This window comes from Synchiropus splendidus, chromosome 4 (assembly GCF_027744825.2).
Source record: "Synchiropus splendidus isolate RoL2022-P1 chromosome 4, RoL_Sspl_1.0, whole genome shotgun sequence".
In the NCBI taxonomy this organism is placed as follows: Eukaryota; Metazoa; Chordata; class Actinopteri; order Syngnathiformes; family Callionymidae; genus Synchiropus; species Synchiropus splendidus.
Genome location: NC_071337.1, coordinates 2,324,862 through 2,341,076, shown reverse-complemented (window position 1 = coordinate 2,341,076; position 16,215 = coordinate 2,324,862). Strand labels below are relative to the sequence as shown.

Here is a 16,215-nt window from a genome sequence, read left to right as displayed (position 1 = left end):
GAACGCGGAAAACAATTATATATTTAAACACGACTGTTTTTTTTAGCTGACTTTATATAATGACCACGGGGTGGCGCCACAGGAAAAACAGTATTAAAACTTCAACATAGTAAATCATTAATAAATCATAACAAGCCGAACTCTATATCATTTGAGACATATTGATATTAATATATTTACAATTACAAACTTGGGCGCTACTGTCTCATACGTCCGTCCAAGTGCAACTAAAAGGTTGCTTTTAATCTCGTAAACTTTTCGTGAAAAGAATGCAGGTGCTATTCATCTTTCCTTGAGTCACGACCAGATGACTCCAAAACTGTGGCTCTCAAAGCAAGGATACTTTCAAGAGATTTGGCGGCACACGAGACACTTCTCCAACTGTCCGTGAACGCAGCGAACCCTCACCGCTTTCACCGACGACTCAGATCAGACGAGTTTACACCTCAGAGGAACTCTTGAAGAGAGTCAGCTCTGTTCACGAGACCGTGAACTCATGAGGGTGAAGCGGAAGGAAGAGTACAATGTGATGAGCGACAGATAGTGGGTCCGCGTGGGCGGGCCGACAGGAGGCGAGCTGCGTTAAGTTCAGGAGGCGTTCAGGGCTCCAGTCCTCTCTCTGGTTCCGAGCATGTCCGGACTGCGCCAGGGCTTGTGCTGGTTACCAGTGTTCCTGGTGGCCTGGTCGGCCAGCAACTTCATCATCCCTTACATCATTGCGGTGTGTCGCCATGACGTCAGCGTGATCTTCCCGTACATCAGGTAGGTCCCCGCTGTCTCTGCGCACTTTTAGGGCTCGCTTTGCTCGAACCCACGCTTGGTGACGTGTTTCTTCAGCACCGCTGGGGCCACCCCTCCGGAGAGCTGCATCTTCGGACTGATGGCCGTCATCACCGCCTGCGCAGGTACTGCTCCTCTACTTCCGTTTTCAGGGTAAATGAAAGTGATGCGCGCCTGGAGAGTTGGGAGAGAGTCAGACGGGGGGCTGCACCGGGTCCGTGGGGACGGCTCTTACTTTCACTTTCGGCAAAACGAGAGTCCAACTGCAGGCGCCCTCGTGCTAGATTCTGTGTCCCCAGGACTTTGACAGAGAAAAGCACGTCATAATACAGCGCTCGTTATCAGTGACGTCATGCCTGAGCTGAAGAAAACACGGGATGGTAACACCGTAACGTTAGCGACGAGATGTCTGTTCAAGATTTCCCTCATTCGATTCTCAGGGACCCGATTTGCGATTGAAATGGATTTTTGTTCAGTTTGAAGGACTATTATTAGTCACTTGCTCCAGGATTTGGTTGACGTTTTTTCATCATGGCGGCCAAAAATAGCTGATTTTGTGGCAGAAATTGCGGTGAAATTCTGGTTCTGGAAGAACCTGATGGGAAACGAGGACCTTTGCAAATGAACTTGTAAAAAAATGTCTAAAAAAGAGTCAGGCTGCAATGATTTTAGCAAAACATTGCGAAAAGTGGATTTTTGTTCGGTTTGAAGGACTATGATGAGTCACTTGCTCCAGGATTTGGACGGCAGAAATGTTGAAGAAATTGTGGTGAAATTCTGATTCTGGAAGAACATGATGGGAAATGAGGACCTTTGTGAAAAATAAGTGTCTAATAAAGCTCCAGACTGCAATGATTTTAGCAAAACATTGCGAAAAGTGGATTTTTGTTCGGTTTGAAGGACTATGATGAGTCACTTGCTCCAGGATTTGGACGGCAGAAATGTTGAAGAAATTGTGGTGAAGTTCTGGTTCTGGAAGAACATGATGGGAAATGAGGACCTTTGTGAAAAATAAGTGTCTAATAAAGCTCCAGACTGCAATGATTTTAGCAAAAAAGTATTTAAAGTGAAAAGAACACACAAAGACAAAAATAAGGAAATGTGCTAAATGAATGCAAAGTAAACAATGCTAAAAGAGTCCATCTTTTTATGATGATATTCTGTGAGTACTTTCGACCAACAGAGTCTAGTGAGCGATTGTTTTTTTGTTCCGGAGCTCCTCACAAGGGCGGAGCCTGACGGAGGTCTGGATGGGGGCGGAGTCTGAGAGGTCAAGGTGTGTGTGAGCTGCTGCTCTGTTGATGTAGAGGCTCAGAAACAGCTGGAGAGAGATGGATCTGGAGGTCGGCCATTATTGTTTACGTCCGACCCGTATGGTGTTCGGGTGCACTAGTCACTTCTGCTTTTGACTTCCCTCTATTCTACATTTCTACATTTAAATCAGTAGTTTAGGGATTTTCATTAGTTTCACTCTTTATTTCGATCCGACTTTTTGTCCCTGAAAGTCTGTTAGTTTTACTGAGTTTTTAGAGTAGGTTTCCAGTTTTTTTAATACTTCAATACTTAGTTTAGTTTTGTGTGTTCCAATGACTGGCAGCGTGACGACAACTCTGGTTCTGGTCCAACATGGCAGCTAATGTCAGAGACAAAAGGTTTCAGTTTCCAGTCTAAGTATCCTTCCAAAAAAGTCTGACATCCCTGATCTTTCAGTTGAAGCGCCTCACTCTGACTGCTGTTCTTGGCTATGCAGCGTTAGCCACCATGTACGCTCGCTACAAGTTCATGGAGCGGCTGCTGGAGGAGACGTCGCGCGTGAGTCCCCGGCTGAACTCTGCCTCCCTGCTGCTCGGGATGTGTTCGTGTCTGGGCATGTGTGTGGTGGGCTCCTTCCCGGTGGGTACCTGCGCGCAGCGGCCCCTCGCCCACCGGTGCTTCCCCTGACCGCCTGTGTTTGCAGGAGTCCACCGTCCTGGTGGTTCACGACATCGGAGCCTTCCTCTTCTTCGTGTCTGGCGTGGGCTACATCCTCCTGCAGACGGTGATGGGCTGTCAGCTGGCTCCGTACAGGTCGTCCCTGTGCTGGATCCGCTCCAGCCTCGTCGCCGTGGCGATCCTGGCGCTTGTTTCTGGTATCCTTTCAAAGCGAAGCAGATTCACGGCTGCCTCACGTCAGGTGCTGTCCTTCACTGCTCCTCAGCCATCATTTGCGGCTCACTGCAGAGACCCACCGACCCCAGTCGAGACCCCACCCCCCAGGTAGGAGGCTCGCCTTCACTGGCTTAATAAAACACTGGGATCTTTGACAACACAGATAAAGTTGACGTGTGCATTTGCTTCTGTAAATCATGATTTTGTTTTCCTGATCATTGTTCTGGTCCATTTTAAAGAGGATTTTCAAGAGCTGTGCTTGTCCTGGCGCCTGATGATGATGTCACACCATGCCATTTTCTCTCAGGGATTTTTAACAAATGAAGCCAAACTTTTTGTTAAAACATTTCTTTCCAAACAGGGACTTGACCTCAGGCTACTACAAAGTCGCCAAAGACTGCCTGCAGTGCAAAGCTAACAGAGCTAACGGCTAACAGAGCTAACGGCTGACAGAACTAACGACTAACAGAGCTAACAGCTAACAGAGCTAACGACTAACAGCGCTAACTGCTGACAGAGCTAACGGCTAACAGAGCTAACGACTGACAGCGCTAACTGCTGACAGAGCTAACGGCTAACAGAGCTAACGGCTGACAACGCTGAGAGAGCTAACGGCACAGTTGGCTAAAAACGAACTGCAGAACCAAACAAATGTGCTCCACAATGTGAAGAGAGAAAGACAGATTGTTGATATGAAGCAAGTTGAGACAAAGAATATGAAATCCGTAAACTCTCAAACTCGAATAAAATCATGTAAAAGAAATTGTGATGAAATCAAAACACTGGTTTAATATAAATGAATAAACAAATCATCATCTATTTTTGCCATATTGCCCACATCTTTCGGGGGACATTTTAAACAAATACATTTTGTGCTATTTGTTTCAGAGTGTCAGTAGCTATATCTCACAGATTTCAAGGGATTTTCTGCAGGACTTTGGACTGAGCACAGTTTGGCCGAGGTTCCTTGGGTGGTGAGTTTAGGATTTATTCAGTGCACCGTTGCTTGACACGGGTGGAAAAACATTGCTCTAATAAAGGAAGGTAAAAGCGTGACGTCATCATCAGGCGCCAGGACGAGCACGTTTGATCCACAAGTCTCTCGATACTTGGCTCTGCTCTTGAGCGGCCGCCTCAGTCCTGCGCTCTCTTGCAGAGCGACCCGCTCCATGTGGCCAGCGCTGCCTGTGAATGGATCCTGGCCTTCAGTTTCGTCTGCTTCTTCCTCACCTTCATCAACGAGTTCAAGGTGAGTGGAACCCTGGGTGCACAGCTGGACTGTCTCCCGGCCTCTGAGTCTGGCTCTCTGACAGCTCTTCAGCCTGCTGGTGAGAGTGGAGTACATGTAGCGGTCCTGACCGTCCACGCCCCCATCACAGCCAACAGGATGCAAGTGCTTCTCTGGCTCCTTTCTTTTTGTATATCTCTAAAAAAAAGTCACGACAGAGACAGGAAGGGTTGATGTGGAGGAGCGAGGTCATCAAACTCAGATCGTCTTAGTGGAACTAACGTGAGGGAAATCAACTCAATGAATTGATCTAAACTACCAGATGATTCATGATCTTATGTAGACGGTTCAGAGCTGTGGTCTCACCTGGGGTCCAGTGAGCCCAGGACTCAGCAGGTACTTACTTTCTCGCTGGACACGCCACAGGAAGTGATTCGCTGACAAACGGGAGGCACAGAAAAGATGGAGAGAGTGGAGGAGTATCCACTCACGCAGGGACCAGTGGCTCTTCATAAAACCTCTGCTGGATGAGGACTCGCTGCGGAACTCTGAGGGAAGAGGCTCCACAACTTGTATGTACAGTGACCTGCCTGACCAGAGGTGACCTGCCGTCCACAAAAAGAGCGTCGCAACAATCACAAACTATTTTTATACCTTTGTATGTAACTTTTTTATGTGACAGATTGTTCAGTTGTTGTCGTGACTGTAGATTTCTGTATCGAAACGCTTCACGCTGCAGCCTGAGATCCTTCAGGCACCATGTGACTTGCAGTCATTAATATGAGAAGTTGATCACCGAGGTCTCATGATCGCTGCGGCCAGGAACCGTCACAACTCTTCTGTAATCCCCTCGTTAAACAGGAAGTTTGGGTTTTTTGTGAAACACACCGCGGCGCGCCTCCTCTTGCGCAGCCGTTTGGTCAGAACCGCGAGAGCCGCGAGGTGCGCCCCATTTGAGGTCATCTTTAAAAGCAGGGTCAGTCCTCGGGGTGAATTGTCGCCTAGACTTGCTAGATAGATAAAGAGAGACGAACAAACATTCTTCATCACAAAGGGAAGGGTGTTTTGATAAGAGGAAGTGCAGCCGGGAAAGTGAAATGTCAACAACATGACGCTGTGAGTAGCTACTGTATATTTAAAGACACAAAGCTTTGATACTGAACGTAATCTGTCACGAAACCCCCTAAATAAAGTGAAAATGATTTAATAAAAAATGGATTTAATTAAAACACTGTGTTTTGTCTGCACTCACAAGCCAACTTTTCAACCACACATACATTTAAACAACAAAATATTGTTTATTTTGCATCAGTTTGACAACAGCACAATAAATCACCATGGTGACTATATTCAAGTTTTTATATCACCTGAGTTCAACTGAAGCTCTTTTAATGTCTTGAAAATATTTCTATAAGAATTTCAATTTTTTTAAGAATTTCAAGTCCATCCAGAGTGGTGGAAACTCTGGTCATTGTGTAGTGAAAAACCTCCCTGAACCAAAGCAAACAGAAGCTTTTGTTTGCTTTGGTTCAGGGAGGATTCCTCCATGTTTGTTGTTGTTGTTCTCATCCTAGCTGCCACGTGTCTGGTGCATCAGTGGGATCAGTGGAGCTGGAACTCCTGCACTGACAAAGGGTCCTTGTTGTCTGGAGAGAAAACTGTTCAATTAAATTAAAATGATTAAATGTGATTAAAAATATTTTAACGAATTGCAATTAATTAATCATGATTAACGCGTTAACGTCCCACCACTAATATATATAGATATACATATATATATATAAATTGCACTGTTTATATATATAACATCTGACATCACCAACGGTTCACACTCGACCCAGTGCTGTCACGCTGGTGTCGGGTGTTTTCATGGTCGACGTTCGTTGACAGTATCTGAGTCATGACCATCATTTCTTCTCGAATCTACTTTCACACGGAACACTCTTCATCGTCAGTTTCCGGAGGTTCAGTTCTGCCCAACTATTTTTAGTTCCTGTTGTTCCTGGCAGAGAAGTTGTTTGTCTGACCGCTCAGACGAGGGCGCTCACTTGACCTTGAGGCTTTTCCTGTTTGGCATCTGAACTCTTAAGGTCCCTGGTGTCCCGGTCGCGGACGAAGCAGCAGCAGGTCGGTCCAAGGAGCGGAAGTGGATCCACAGCAGGACAGAGAGTTTCAACAGAGCCTTGAACTTCTGGAGGCCGTTGCGAGTCACAGCGATGATCTTCAACAGGCGCTCATGAGTTAGCGTGTGATCACGGTAACGGCCTGTTGGTGGCAGTGAACAGAGGTAGAGGAAACCTGTCCGGAGAAGAGCTGTAATGAACCCGAACACGCTCCATGAAACACTGAGAGTTTGCCAACGTCTTGATCTGTTGATGCTGGTCAAACCTGGGACGAGTGAGGAGCGTGTGAGATGTGAGGACAGATCCGCAGGGATGTACGGTGGCCACGAAGGGCAAAACACAAAACAAAAACAAAATCGCAACCGCAATTTGTCCAAGCAACAACAGGCTTTATAGCAGGTTCCCCCCTTCCTACGGTTTGCATCCAAGTTATTACAATTCTGTTTTTGTAATTGCGATTCTGTTTTTGTCAATGTGATTTTTGGTTTGTAGTCGTACTTGTCTTTTGTGTTTGTCGTTTGCCCTTTGGGGCCACCGCAGGGATGGCCTTTGAAAGCGTCCACAAGAGGAGGACATAAAGTCTCCCAGCTCTCAAGACACGCCCACCGTCGGAGGCGGAGCCAGCGCCTCAGCTGCTTTCACACCTGGGACTGGAACCAACCCACCTTTGCTCTCCAGTTTGGATGCCACACTTGTGATGTCATGACTACAGGGCGAGGACGCCACCTAGTGGCTACTTTCTCAGAAATAAAAGCAAGAACCTTTTTTACCATCATCTTGTTGAGACACATCTGAAGAATCAACGTGATAAACGGTACAAGCTCGCCCGACTCTGGATCAAATGTTGATCATGTGACTCCACCTCCTGTGACCACCACAGACCAATGATCGTGTGAACCTCCTGACTGAGCTAAATGATCACATGAAGGTTCACAGAAAAACCAGCAGGAACATTTCGGCTCCCGGACACTGAAATTACAATCAAGTCCACAGCTTTTTCCGAGAGCCTGGATCAGTCACTGAAGGACGATTCGCTGTCTGAGCTGGCGCCGCCCACGTCTGGGTCCTCGACGGCCTGCGCTCCTCCGTCCGGCACCGGAGCGTCAGGCGTGCTGCAACACAACGGTCAGAGAATCACTGTCAGAACCCGGAGCTCAGAGGGAGGGTGTCGGGCGCAACGTACTCTAGCAGGTTTGGATCCAGGCCTTCCATGACCATCTTATTCCGGATCGCCATCGCCGGGACACCCTGTTGGACAGAGACCACCCCGGGTGAGATAGAACTAAGCCCGGGTGTCAGACACGTCACGACTCTCCTCACCACTTGAACCATTTTCAAGTATCTGGCGTATCGCGGGTCCTTGGACACAGTCAGGACGTTGGAGTCTTCTGCCTCGGGTTGGAGCTGAGTCACGGGCTCCTGGGCACTGGGGACGGGCTGTCGCACAGAAATCAATCAGGTTCTGAAGGCATCACTACCAACAACATCATCGCTACCTCAGGGGCAGGAAGGCTGCCCCCCGCTGGACCGTCCGCCTGGTTCTGAGCAGCTGGGACAGACCCATTGTTCAGAACCGCTCTGGACTTTCCACCTCCATCCACTGTGACGTCCTCCAGGCCAGGAATGGAGGAGAGCTGCGAGACAATGTTTGGCAGACGTGAGTTGATGAACGCACACAGAGACGGGGGCGGTGGGAGGCCCGACCCACCTTGGCCTCCAGGATACACAGGGTCGTCTCGATCTGCTGGATACGAAGAGAGACGCTGGAAAGCTTCTGTGGGCAGATGGAAGAGGTGAGCACAGCAGCAAGCAGGCTTCACATCACACTTCACCTCTCACCTCCTCACACACTGTGGAGAAGTTGTTGAGGAACCGGACGGTGTGCACAATAAACTGGTTCAGATAAGCCACGATTCTTCTCTGCTGAATCGCTGGAACCTGGAGGAGAAAAGCAGACCTCATGTCAGGGACGTTTCACCGTCAAACAAGTCAAAGTTCACGAGGTAGAAATAAGGGAATATTGCCATACAAGCTGACGCATAACCTGCACGTTGCTAGCTGAGGTCACCGACCTCTCAAAACTACCTAGAGGTTTCGGAAACCATCGTTATTATCGTCATACGCTCATCTGAAATTCAACTAACCTTCGTCAGATCGACACCAGAACCGACAATCGGCAGTCCGTCCTCGTCCATGGTAAAAAGGGTTCTAGTTCCGTGTAGACGCTCTTATCATTTGACGAACTTTTATCCTCAAAACACGAAAACTGCAACAAAAACTGATGCTGCAAGACATTTCACGTGACAAGGAAGTGGGCAGTGACGTCACACGTAAGTCACGCGAGACTTGAAATCACGGGATTTACACGGAGAATACATTTTTATTTTACTGCATTTTTACCACTTTTTATTATGAAGCATATTACATATGTGTAGAATGATCTAAAACGGAAGGGGCTGCACATCCCTATATATTCAAGTTAAAATGACGCCATCCAATATTTTGTTAACGAGCCATTTCCTATTTATCGCCATAATCTATATGGTTTCTCATATTGCAATTGAAGTCAATAAATGTAGAGAATATAGGAGGTAGGAGTGTAAATGTAAGTAGGATTTTCTGCCCCATTCTTTTATCAATCATTCGCAGTATCATTATAAAGTTTACATTGCTTTTGTTTGTTGCTTCCAGATTTACAATAATAATGTCATCTCTAGCATAAATATATCTTGCGGATGCGATTAAATATGTATATATGTTTATTTGATAGCAACATTCAGTGTTTTGCGCATAGTCGTCCAAAGGCTTTTATTTTGAAAAAAGGAAAACTAAGGGGAGCGTTGAAGGAACTGACGCTTGCGTCGTGTTAGCGCATGTTAGCCATTAAAGTAAAACTTCGTAAAACACCCGTTTCCTGACGCAAAGAAAGTTTAATGGTGGACCTGAACGACTTCTGAAAGAAAGAAAAAATGGATGGTTCGTATTTTTGCCATTCTTTTAAGCTTGTAATCCCGCATCGATTCTTGTTTATGTTAGCCGGATCCGTCTATTTCCCGGTGTGATCAGAGTCGCGACTTCTATAGCAGCCTCGTCGTGGTGCAGTTGGATAAAGAATCAATGCAGACGAAGTCACTGTAACAGTCGATGGTAAACTAAGAGCTCTGAAGTTGTTAGTTCCGCCCAAGTTATTCGCGCGAGTCCACACGTTCATAGCGCTCGTGAGTTCACTGGCGCCACCGTGTGGTGATCTTAAATCAGCAGCGAGGTCGTCAACGGTTACAGTCCATAACATTTGTGACTCAAGTTTGGTCCTATCTCAGAGTTAATTTTAATCTCGTGAGTACGGTGTTTGTCAAAGTCAGGTGGGCGGCCTCCTGATTGACCCAAGTGACCCTGCACCCAAGACTGACCCGGGTTTTCCCACCTGCTGTGCCTGGTGTTCCAGACCTGCCGCGCTCCAGCCTGCGCCTCCTGGTGCCTCCGCTGCAGCTGCACTCGGCTGCCATGTTGCAGCTGCTGAAACACAAAGACGTGACGCACTACGGTGAGCTGGAGCGCTTTGTGTTGATGGTGACCGAAGCGGTGCCGGGACTGATGACCCACAAGGACCGAGCCCAACTCATCCTGGGCCTGCGGGCCAGAGTAGGTGCAGCTGCACAGGCCGCCAGCGTCTGTGTTGGCTCACATTATTCCCATGTCTCAGGTGGTGCTGGAGCTCTGCAGGGACTCCAGACAAGGTTCCGTTCCAGACTCTCAGCAGGTCCAGGAGCACCTGGAGAGACTCCCAGTGACCTCACCGGGCATCAGCGTAAGTCCACGACCCACCGTCCAGACGCCACGGGGGAGGGCTTCTAAATGGCTGTGTGTGGCAGGACGTGGACGCAGAGCTGAGGATGACAGAGTCCACTTTCACGGCGCTGGTCCAGAGTCTCATGAAGGACCCGTCTGAAAGAGCCTACTTCTTTCAGGTGAGCGTCTTGTCAGGTGCAAGGCTCAGGGAGGCGGGGAGTGACGTGTGTTCCTGGCCTGCAGGAGGTGTTTCCGGTGCAGTACGGTCCTGCGTACGACGCTGCTCTCTACCAGCTGCTGGAGGAGCTGCTGTGTAAGCTGGAGAAGCTGTTTCCCATCCCGGACCTCAGACAGGTACTGACCCAGCCCAGCTCTAACCAGGGAGACACTCCAGTGTCGTGACTCTGTGATCACAGACGGCAGCCTGGATGGGCTCTTCCTACCGGATGCTGGAGGCCTGGGTTCCGGCGACATCTGAGGAGCTGTGCTTCGTGGTCCGGCACTACAGGGATTCGGGTCTTCTGAAAGTGCCTCCAGAGTCGGGATGTGGAGGAGGAGTCCGGCCCAGGGGCGTCTCTCCAGAAGGTCCGTCGTCTGCCGGCAGCAGCTGCATCATGTCTGCTCTGTCCATCCCTCCATCCCACAAACCCCATGCCTCGATCGGACTGGACTCTGTCCAGAGCTACAGCGGAGTCATCTACCCGGTGGCCATGGTGGAGGGCGAGCAGTTTGACATCGTCACCGTCTACACCGAGGTGGAGGTTGGAGCTTCAGGAGCGGAGGAAGCAGGAACACCGCCAGCAGCTGAGACCTATGAGGAGGCGGCGACCGAGGAGACCACCCGGGCCGAGAGCGAAGCTGTGGACGTGAGCCGAGCGGTGGAGACCTTGTCTAAAGCCTTCGCTCTCACCAAGGAGACCTTCTACCCTGTGAGTGAGAAGAAACCCAGCAGCGAGACTGAACATGAGAAGACCGATGGACCAGAAGAGGCTGAGGAGCGTGAGGCGAGAGACCACGAGGACTCTCCTCAGCAGCTCACCACCTGCACTCCAGCGTCCTCAGAGAGCATCGCCGGACCTATGACCACGTTCACACCCAGCAGGTCTGAGGAGGAGTTCACGCTCAGGAGCCGTGGCGCAGACGCCTCTCTCACGTACGTATCACTGCATCTCTGACAACACGTGAGAAATGAAAGAGTCTTCACCGTCCTTTTGTAAGAAACTCATAGTAGAGATGAAATGAGTCGGCCAGTATCTTTAGCCTCCTCAAGGCTCAGCCCACTCGTCGCCGGTCCAAACTATAAATGATAGTTCTGATATTTGAAAGTGTCTTTCTGCCCTCTGTCACGGAGGCTGTCGCTGCTGCCGCCTGTAGACTGTAGGGCTGCAGCTCACGACTATTTCAACAGTCGACTAGTCCCCGACCACCTTAACAGTTAATCGACTGGACGCTTGTTTAGTGTTAGATGTTTTGAAACTATATCTGAATTGTAATAGCTCAGGATATGGTGTGAAAGGTGCGTGTCCTCTGATCTGTCCTTTGATGTGTGTTTGCTCCAAACTGTCACTGTCTGGAGTCGCCATGGTCCCGGAACCTCATCCGTTTTCTCCTCTGACAGATTGCGCTAAGAGAACAGTGACACCTGATATCAATGATATTTCAAATGCTAAAATAGGAATTGAACTAAAGATAGTAGTGGTGGTTGGCGACGGTCTACACTCCCTCAGTGCTCCTGCAGTGATGAAAGTTTTGAACTCAGGTTGACAGCGCGATTCCCAGGATTAAATGTAAAGTGTGTTTGCAGGAACAACAGCGCGGAGGAGGCTTCAGTCATCGCCGTCAAACCAAGCGAGACAGGTGAGGCGCCAGCATGAAGGACCCGTCCCGTACCCGAGACTAACTGGGCGTTTGTTCCGCAGATGAAGCGACTGACGTCATCTTCACCTGCTCGCAGTGTCCGTTCCACCCCGCCGACCACAACAGTCCTCCTCACTTCCACATGAAGAGCGTCCCCACTGAGCAGTACAGGGATCTGCAGGGGGAGAAATTCACGCCGACCCCGTCCAGCACTGACCAGATCTTCACCTCCATCACTCTGGTCCCCAAAGGACTGAGGGGGGAGGGGCCAGTCGCCGAAAGTCAGAGCAGACAGAAGTCGCTGACGTGCGAGACGTGTGGCCGCACGTTCACGCGCAGTTCTGACGTGAAGCGGCACCAGCTGACGCACACGGGGGAGCGGCCCTTCTGCTGCTCGCAGTGTGACCGGACCTTCCAGCACTCCTGGGACCTGGCCAAGCACGAGCGGAGGCACCACCACGCGTCCGTCTCCTTCAGCTGCCAGGTGTGTGGGAGGCTGTTCCTCAACCTGCGAGCCTTGACGGTTCACCACAAGAAGGCCCACTCCGGGGCGACCCGGCTGGCTCACATCTGCTCCATCTGCAGTCAGAGCTTCGGCTCGGCCTCGGAGCTGCTGGAGCACCGGCGGTCCCACGTGGCCACCAAGCAGTACGTGTGCCAGCTGTGCGGCGAAGCCTTCGACTCGCTGCTGGCTCGCTCCCAGCACCGGCAGGCGCACCACGTCAAGTCGCTGCACCAGTGTCCACACTGCGACAAGACGTACACGCGCAGGTCGGACGTGAAGCGGCACCTGAGCAGCCACACGGGCGAGCGGCCGTACCGCTGCACCCAGTGTAGCAAGAGCTTCTCGCTGCGCTTCATGCTGCTGAAGCACCTCCACATACACACGGGAGAGAGACCCTTCCAGTGCTCCCACTGCCCCAAGAGGTTCACTCTGGCATCGGTTCTGACCCGACACGAGAGGATGCACACAGGAGAGAAACCTTTCCTCTGCTCTCAGTGTGGCAAGAGCTTTCTGACGCAGGGCGAGCTCTCCAAACACTACAGGTCTCACGTGGAGGACAGACCCTTCCCCTGTTCTCTGTGCGACAAGCGCTTCAAGAGCAAGAAGACCCAGCAGGAGCACGTGGCCTCCCACAGCGGGGCGCGGCCATACCCCTGCAGCCACTGCGGGAAGTGCTTCTCCAAGCCTTACGCGCTGGTCAGGCACAACCTCATCCACACGGGCGAGCGGCCGTTCCCCTGCGGCCACTGCCACAAGACCTTCCTGACGCTGAGCGAGGCCCAGCTGCACCAGCGCGTCCACACCGGGGAGAGACCGTACCGCTGCTCCTCCTGTGAGCTCCAGTTCAAGAGCTCGTCGGAGCTGGCCCGACACAAGCGCGTCCACTCGGGGCTGAAGCCGGCAAAGCTGCTGTGTGAGAAGTGCCGGCAGACGTTTCCTTCCAGGGTCAAGCTGAGGAGACACGTGGAGCAGTGCGAGGGCTCAGGCATGGCACCGCACTCACTCGCCTCCAAACCCAGTTAAGGTTTCCCGCGAGTTCCTTCTGGACCTCGCACTCTCCTTTGATCTTGAGTGGAAACAGTGTGCTTCATATTGCGTGTGTAAGATAAGAGAATAAATCCACTGCATGTTGATGTTGTTGCCCCATTACTGTTGCTAACCTCCACAGCGTTGCTAGCGAGTCACGTGTCAATCTTTTTTTTTTACTTTACCGCTTTAATGACAGAAAAGAAAGGTGTCGGTTTCTTGTTTGCTACATGGTTTTAGAAACAAGATGGCAGCTCTGAACTGCGACGCCCGTCATGCTCAATCCATCTATATACAGCTCCTCATTTCTGGCTTCACCCCGGTGCAAAGTTGAGCTCAGCACCGGTCAATCAAAGCGGATCCGCGCTGACTCCACTGCATCGTAAACGGCGGCGGCTGTAAACGGAGCATTTGGCTAGGTTTAATCGTCTGTGTGCAAATGGGCCAAAGAAATGCCAGCAGCACCGTTATGCTCGCTCTTAGAGCCAATTTAGAACTGAAATGTGGCGTTGTGGAACAGCAAGACTGGACTGGAGATTTTATCCACGACCGCAGATGCCGTCCCTGAACAGCAGCTGGTGGTGATGTGGACCTGAAGTCTCCTCCGCGCCAGAAGAGGGAGAGCGCGGGCTCTTTTCTCTGTCCCCTCTGGCCCGAACCCCCGAGCTGGACGCAGCGCCACGTGAGGCGGAGACCAGGAGCGATGGCGGGCAGGACTCGGGTAAACAGTAAACAGACAAATATGGAGGAGGTCTGTGGATGCAGATAACAGCCAACACGGAGCATTTTATTAGGATTTACTGTGCAGCGGTGTGGCGGGTTAACAACCTGTCATAAAGACGAGGGGCTGAGTGTTGCGGGACCGGAACGGAGGAGGCGAGAGAGCTTTTGTGGAGCAGAGAGAGGAGATAAACCCGCGTCCATGAGGATGAGGTCGTCACTGTCGTACGACTCCCTGTCAGCTGGACAGAGTCCTGCCAGTCGTGACTTGGAGCGGGAGCTGCTGGCGGCGAGGCGTCTGTCCTCTCCACGAGGTCTCAACCGTCCAACTCCGCCTCCACGGCGAACGTCGGCCATACCTGGATACCTACTCCCTCCGTATCAGGAGCGAGAGGAGCTGCGGCGTTTCTCCTCGTCCGTCTGTGCAGAGGCCTCCCTGGCGCCCCCTGTAGACCCCCCTGTGGGTGGGAGCCCACCCTGCTGCCGCCCGGTGGGAGTCATGCACCTGCTGCGTCTGGCGCTCCTGGCCTTCAGCTGCGTGTTCTGGGCCGCGGGCCTGGCGCTCTTCACGCTGGGCATCTGGGCTCAGATCTCCTTGGCCGACTACATGCTGCTGTCCACCAACAGGTATCCCAACGCCCCGCTCATCCTCCTGTTCACCGGGGGCGCTGTGACGGCGTGGGGCTTCCTCGGGTGCCTGGGTGTGGCTGCCAATCTCCCGGGGGTTCTACGGGCCTACGGCTTCTTTCAGCTCGCCGCCCTGGTGGCCGGACTGGCGGCTGGTCTCTCTGGCCTCTTTTACCGTGAGGACATCGCCGGAGGGTTCCGTAGCGGGCTACACGGAGCAGTGTCGGGCTACACGGAGGACGAAGGGCGCGCCGACGCGTTGGACACCCTTCAGAGGGCGCTCAAGTGCTGCGGGGCGGAGAACTGGCGTGACTGGCTGTCCTCGGACTGGGCCGCTCAGCACGTGTCCGTCCTGGAGAACAGCACTCTGGTGTCTCTGCCCGACAGCTGCTGCATGAGGCGGAAGGGCTGCAAGAACCGAGCGCTGCCGTCCAACGACAGTGACGCCGTCGTCGCCGCTGGGATCCATCCGCACGGCTGCTTCCGGAAAGTCTTCAGTCTGGTCAACGACAACGTCTTCCACATCGCCGCGGCCGTGCTGGGCCTGGCACTGACGCAGATCGGAGGCATCGCTCTGGCCTGTCTGCTAGCGAACAGGCTAGCGCCGCGACAGCACGGACGAGTGGTGGCCCATTGAGAGATGACGCCCGAGTTTGGAGCGGTCCACTGGTGCATGAAGCCCATTCCCAGCAGGATGCTGAACTGAAGCAAAAGCTTTTTCAACAGATAGATTAGAGTCAATGTGTCTGGATTTTCTGTCGGCAACTGTGCGAGGACTTGTGTGATGTGCATGAACGTGACTCAAAGTGAATCAGTGTGTTCGCTCAGTGACCAGGAGGAGTCTTCTTGATGTTGTGGTTTGAATAACAGCGCTCTCAAGTCTCCATCTCCGCTCGTCCTGTGAGATCGACGGCCAGGTGTGCCGTGACATGGCGGCTGTGGCGCCCCCTGTAGGACCGTGGCTGTGATGGTTCTTAAAACATTACAAGTACCAGTAGGAAATTAGCAACCAGCATAGTCTAAAACAGTCTTTCAATTGTCCTGTATAGATCTGTTAAATACAGGAGCAAGTAGATGGTTTATATTGAAAACATGAGTAGAATGTTTGAGTAATCTTCACATATGTGAAGTAAACTGCCACTGCTGTAACATGCTGAAGTCAAATTACACCTTTGAAGGCGGTGGATATTAACAAACTTTTATAAATATGTATCCTTTATCCGAGTGAGTTAAGGTATCCAATATGAAACGTGCTTGATGTCCTCCACGGGCCACCGTAGTGCTCCTTGCTGCTTTGCTCTAATATAAACGTGGAGTGAGGAATACGTGTCTTTCACCGGCTACACGCTCACCGTTTTCTCTGTTTCTTCACCCGACCATCGCGTCATCTCCGAGCCAGTGGTGTAAGGTTC

The 16,215-nt window shown here is 51.3% G+C and overlaps 4 protein-coding genes across 4 annotated transcripts; 3 read left to right on the top strand and 1 right to left on the bottom strand.

Annotated features, from left to right (window-relative positions):
- The first annotated feature begins 423 nt into the window (after positions 1-423).
- Positions 424-5,366, top strand: dram1 (DNA-damage regulated autophagy modulator 1). Its single transcript, XM_053862492.1, has 7 exons — positions 424-762; positions 838-905; positions 2,531-2,673; positions 2,738-2,909; positions 2,978-3,036; positions 4,085-4,177; positions 4,242-5,366. Exons 1-7 carry the CDS (start codon positions 632-634, stop codon positions 4,275-4,277), a joined length of 702 nt encoding a protein of 233 aa, XP_053718467.1. The 5' UTR covers positions 424-631; the 3' UTR covers positions 4,278-5,366.
- A 1,323-nt stretch (positions 5,367-6,689) lies between these two features.
- washc3 (WASH complex subunit 3) lies at positions 6,690-8,585 on the bottom strand. The gene is made up of 7 exons (XM_053863243.1): positions 8,424-8,585; positions 8,119-8,217; positions 7,988-8,053; positions 7,776-7,913; positions 7,600-7,716; positions 7,463-7,527; positions 6,690-7,391 (listed from the first exon to the last, which is right to left on the bottom strand). Exons 1-7 carry the CDS (start codon positions 8,472-8,474, stop codon positions 7,292-7,294), a joined length of 636 nt encoding a protein of 211 aa, XP_053719218.1. The 5' UTR covers positions 8,475-8,585; the 3' UTR covers positions 6,690-7,291.
- A 528-nt stretch (positions 8,586-9,113) lies between these two features.
- Positions 9,114-13,453, top strand: si:zfos-932h1.3 (zinc finger protein 271). Its single transcript, XM_053863358.1, has 8 exons — positions 9,114-9,255; positions 9,725-9,921; positions 9,983-10,087; positions 10,152-10,247; positions 10,312-10,422; positions 10,485-11,221; positions 11,873-11,925; positions 11,988-13,453. The coding sequence occupies exons 1-8, from the start codon at positions 9,249-9,251 to the stop codon at positions 13,451-13,453; spliced, it is 2,772 nt and encodes a 923-aa protein (XP_053719333.1). The 5' UTR covers positions 9,114-9,248.
- Positions 13,454-14,384: 931 nt separating this feature from the next.
- On the top strand, positions 14,385-15,440 carry LOC128758114 (tetraspanin-7-like). The gene has a single exon (XM_053863950.1). It carries the CDS (start codon positions 14,385-14,387, stop codon positions 15,438-15,440), a length of 1,056 nt encoding a protein of 351 aa, XP_053719925.1.
- The last annotated feature ends 775 nt before the right edge of the window (positions 15,441-16,215 follow it).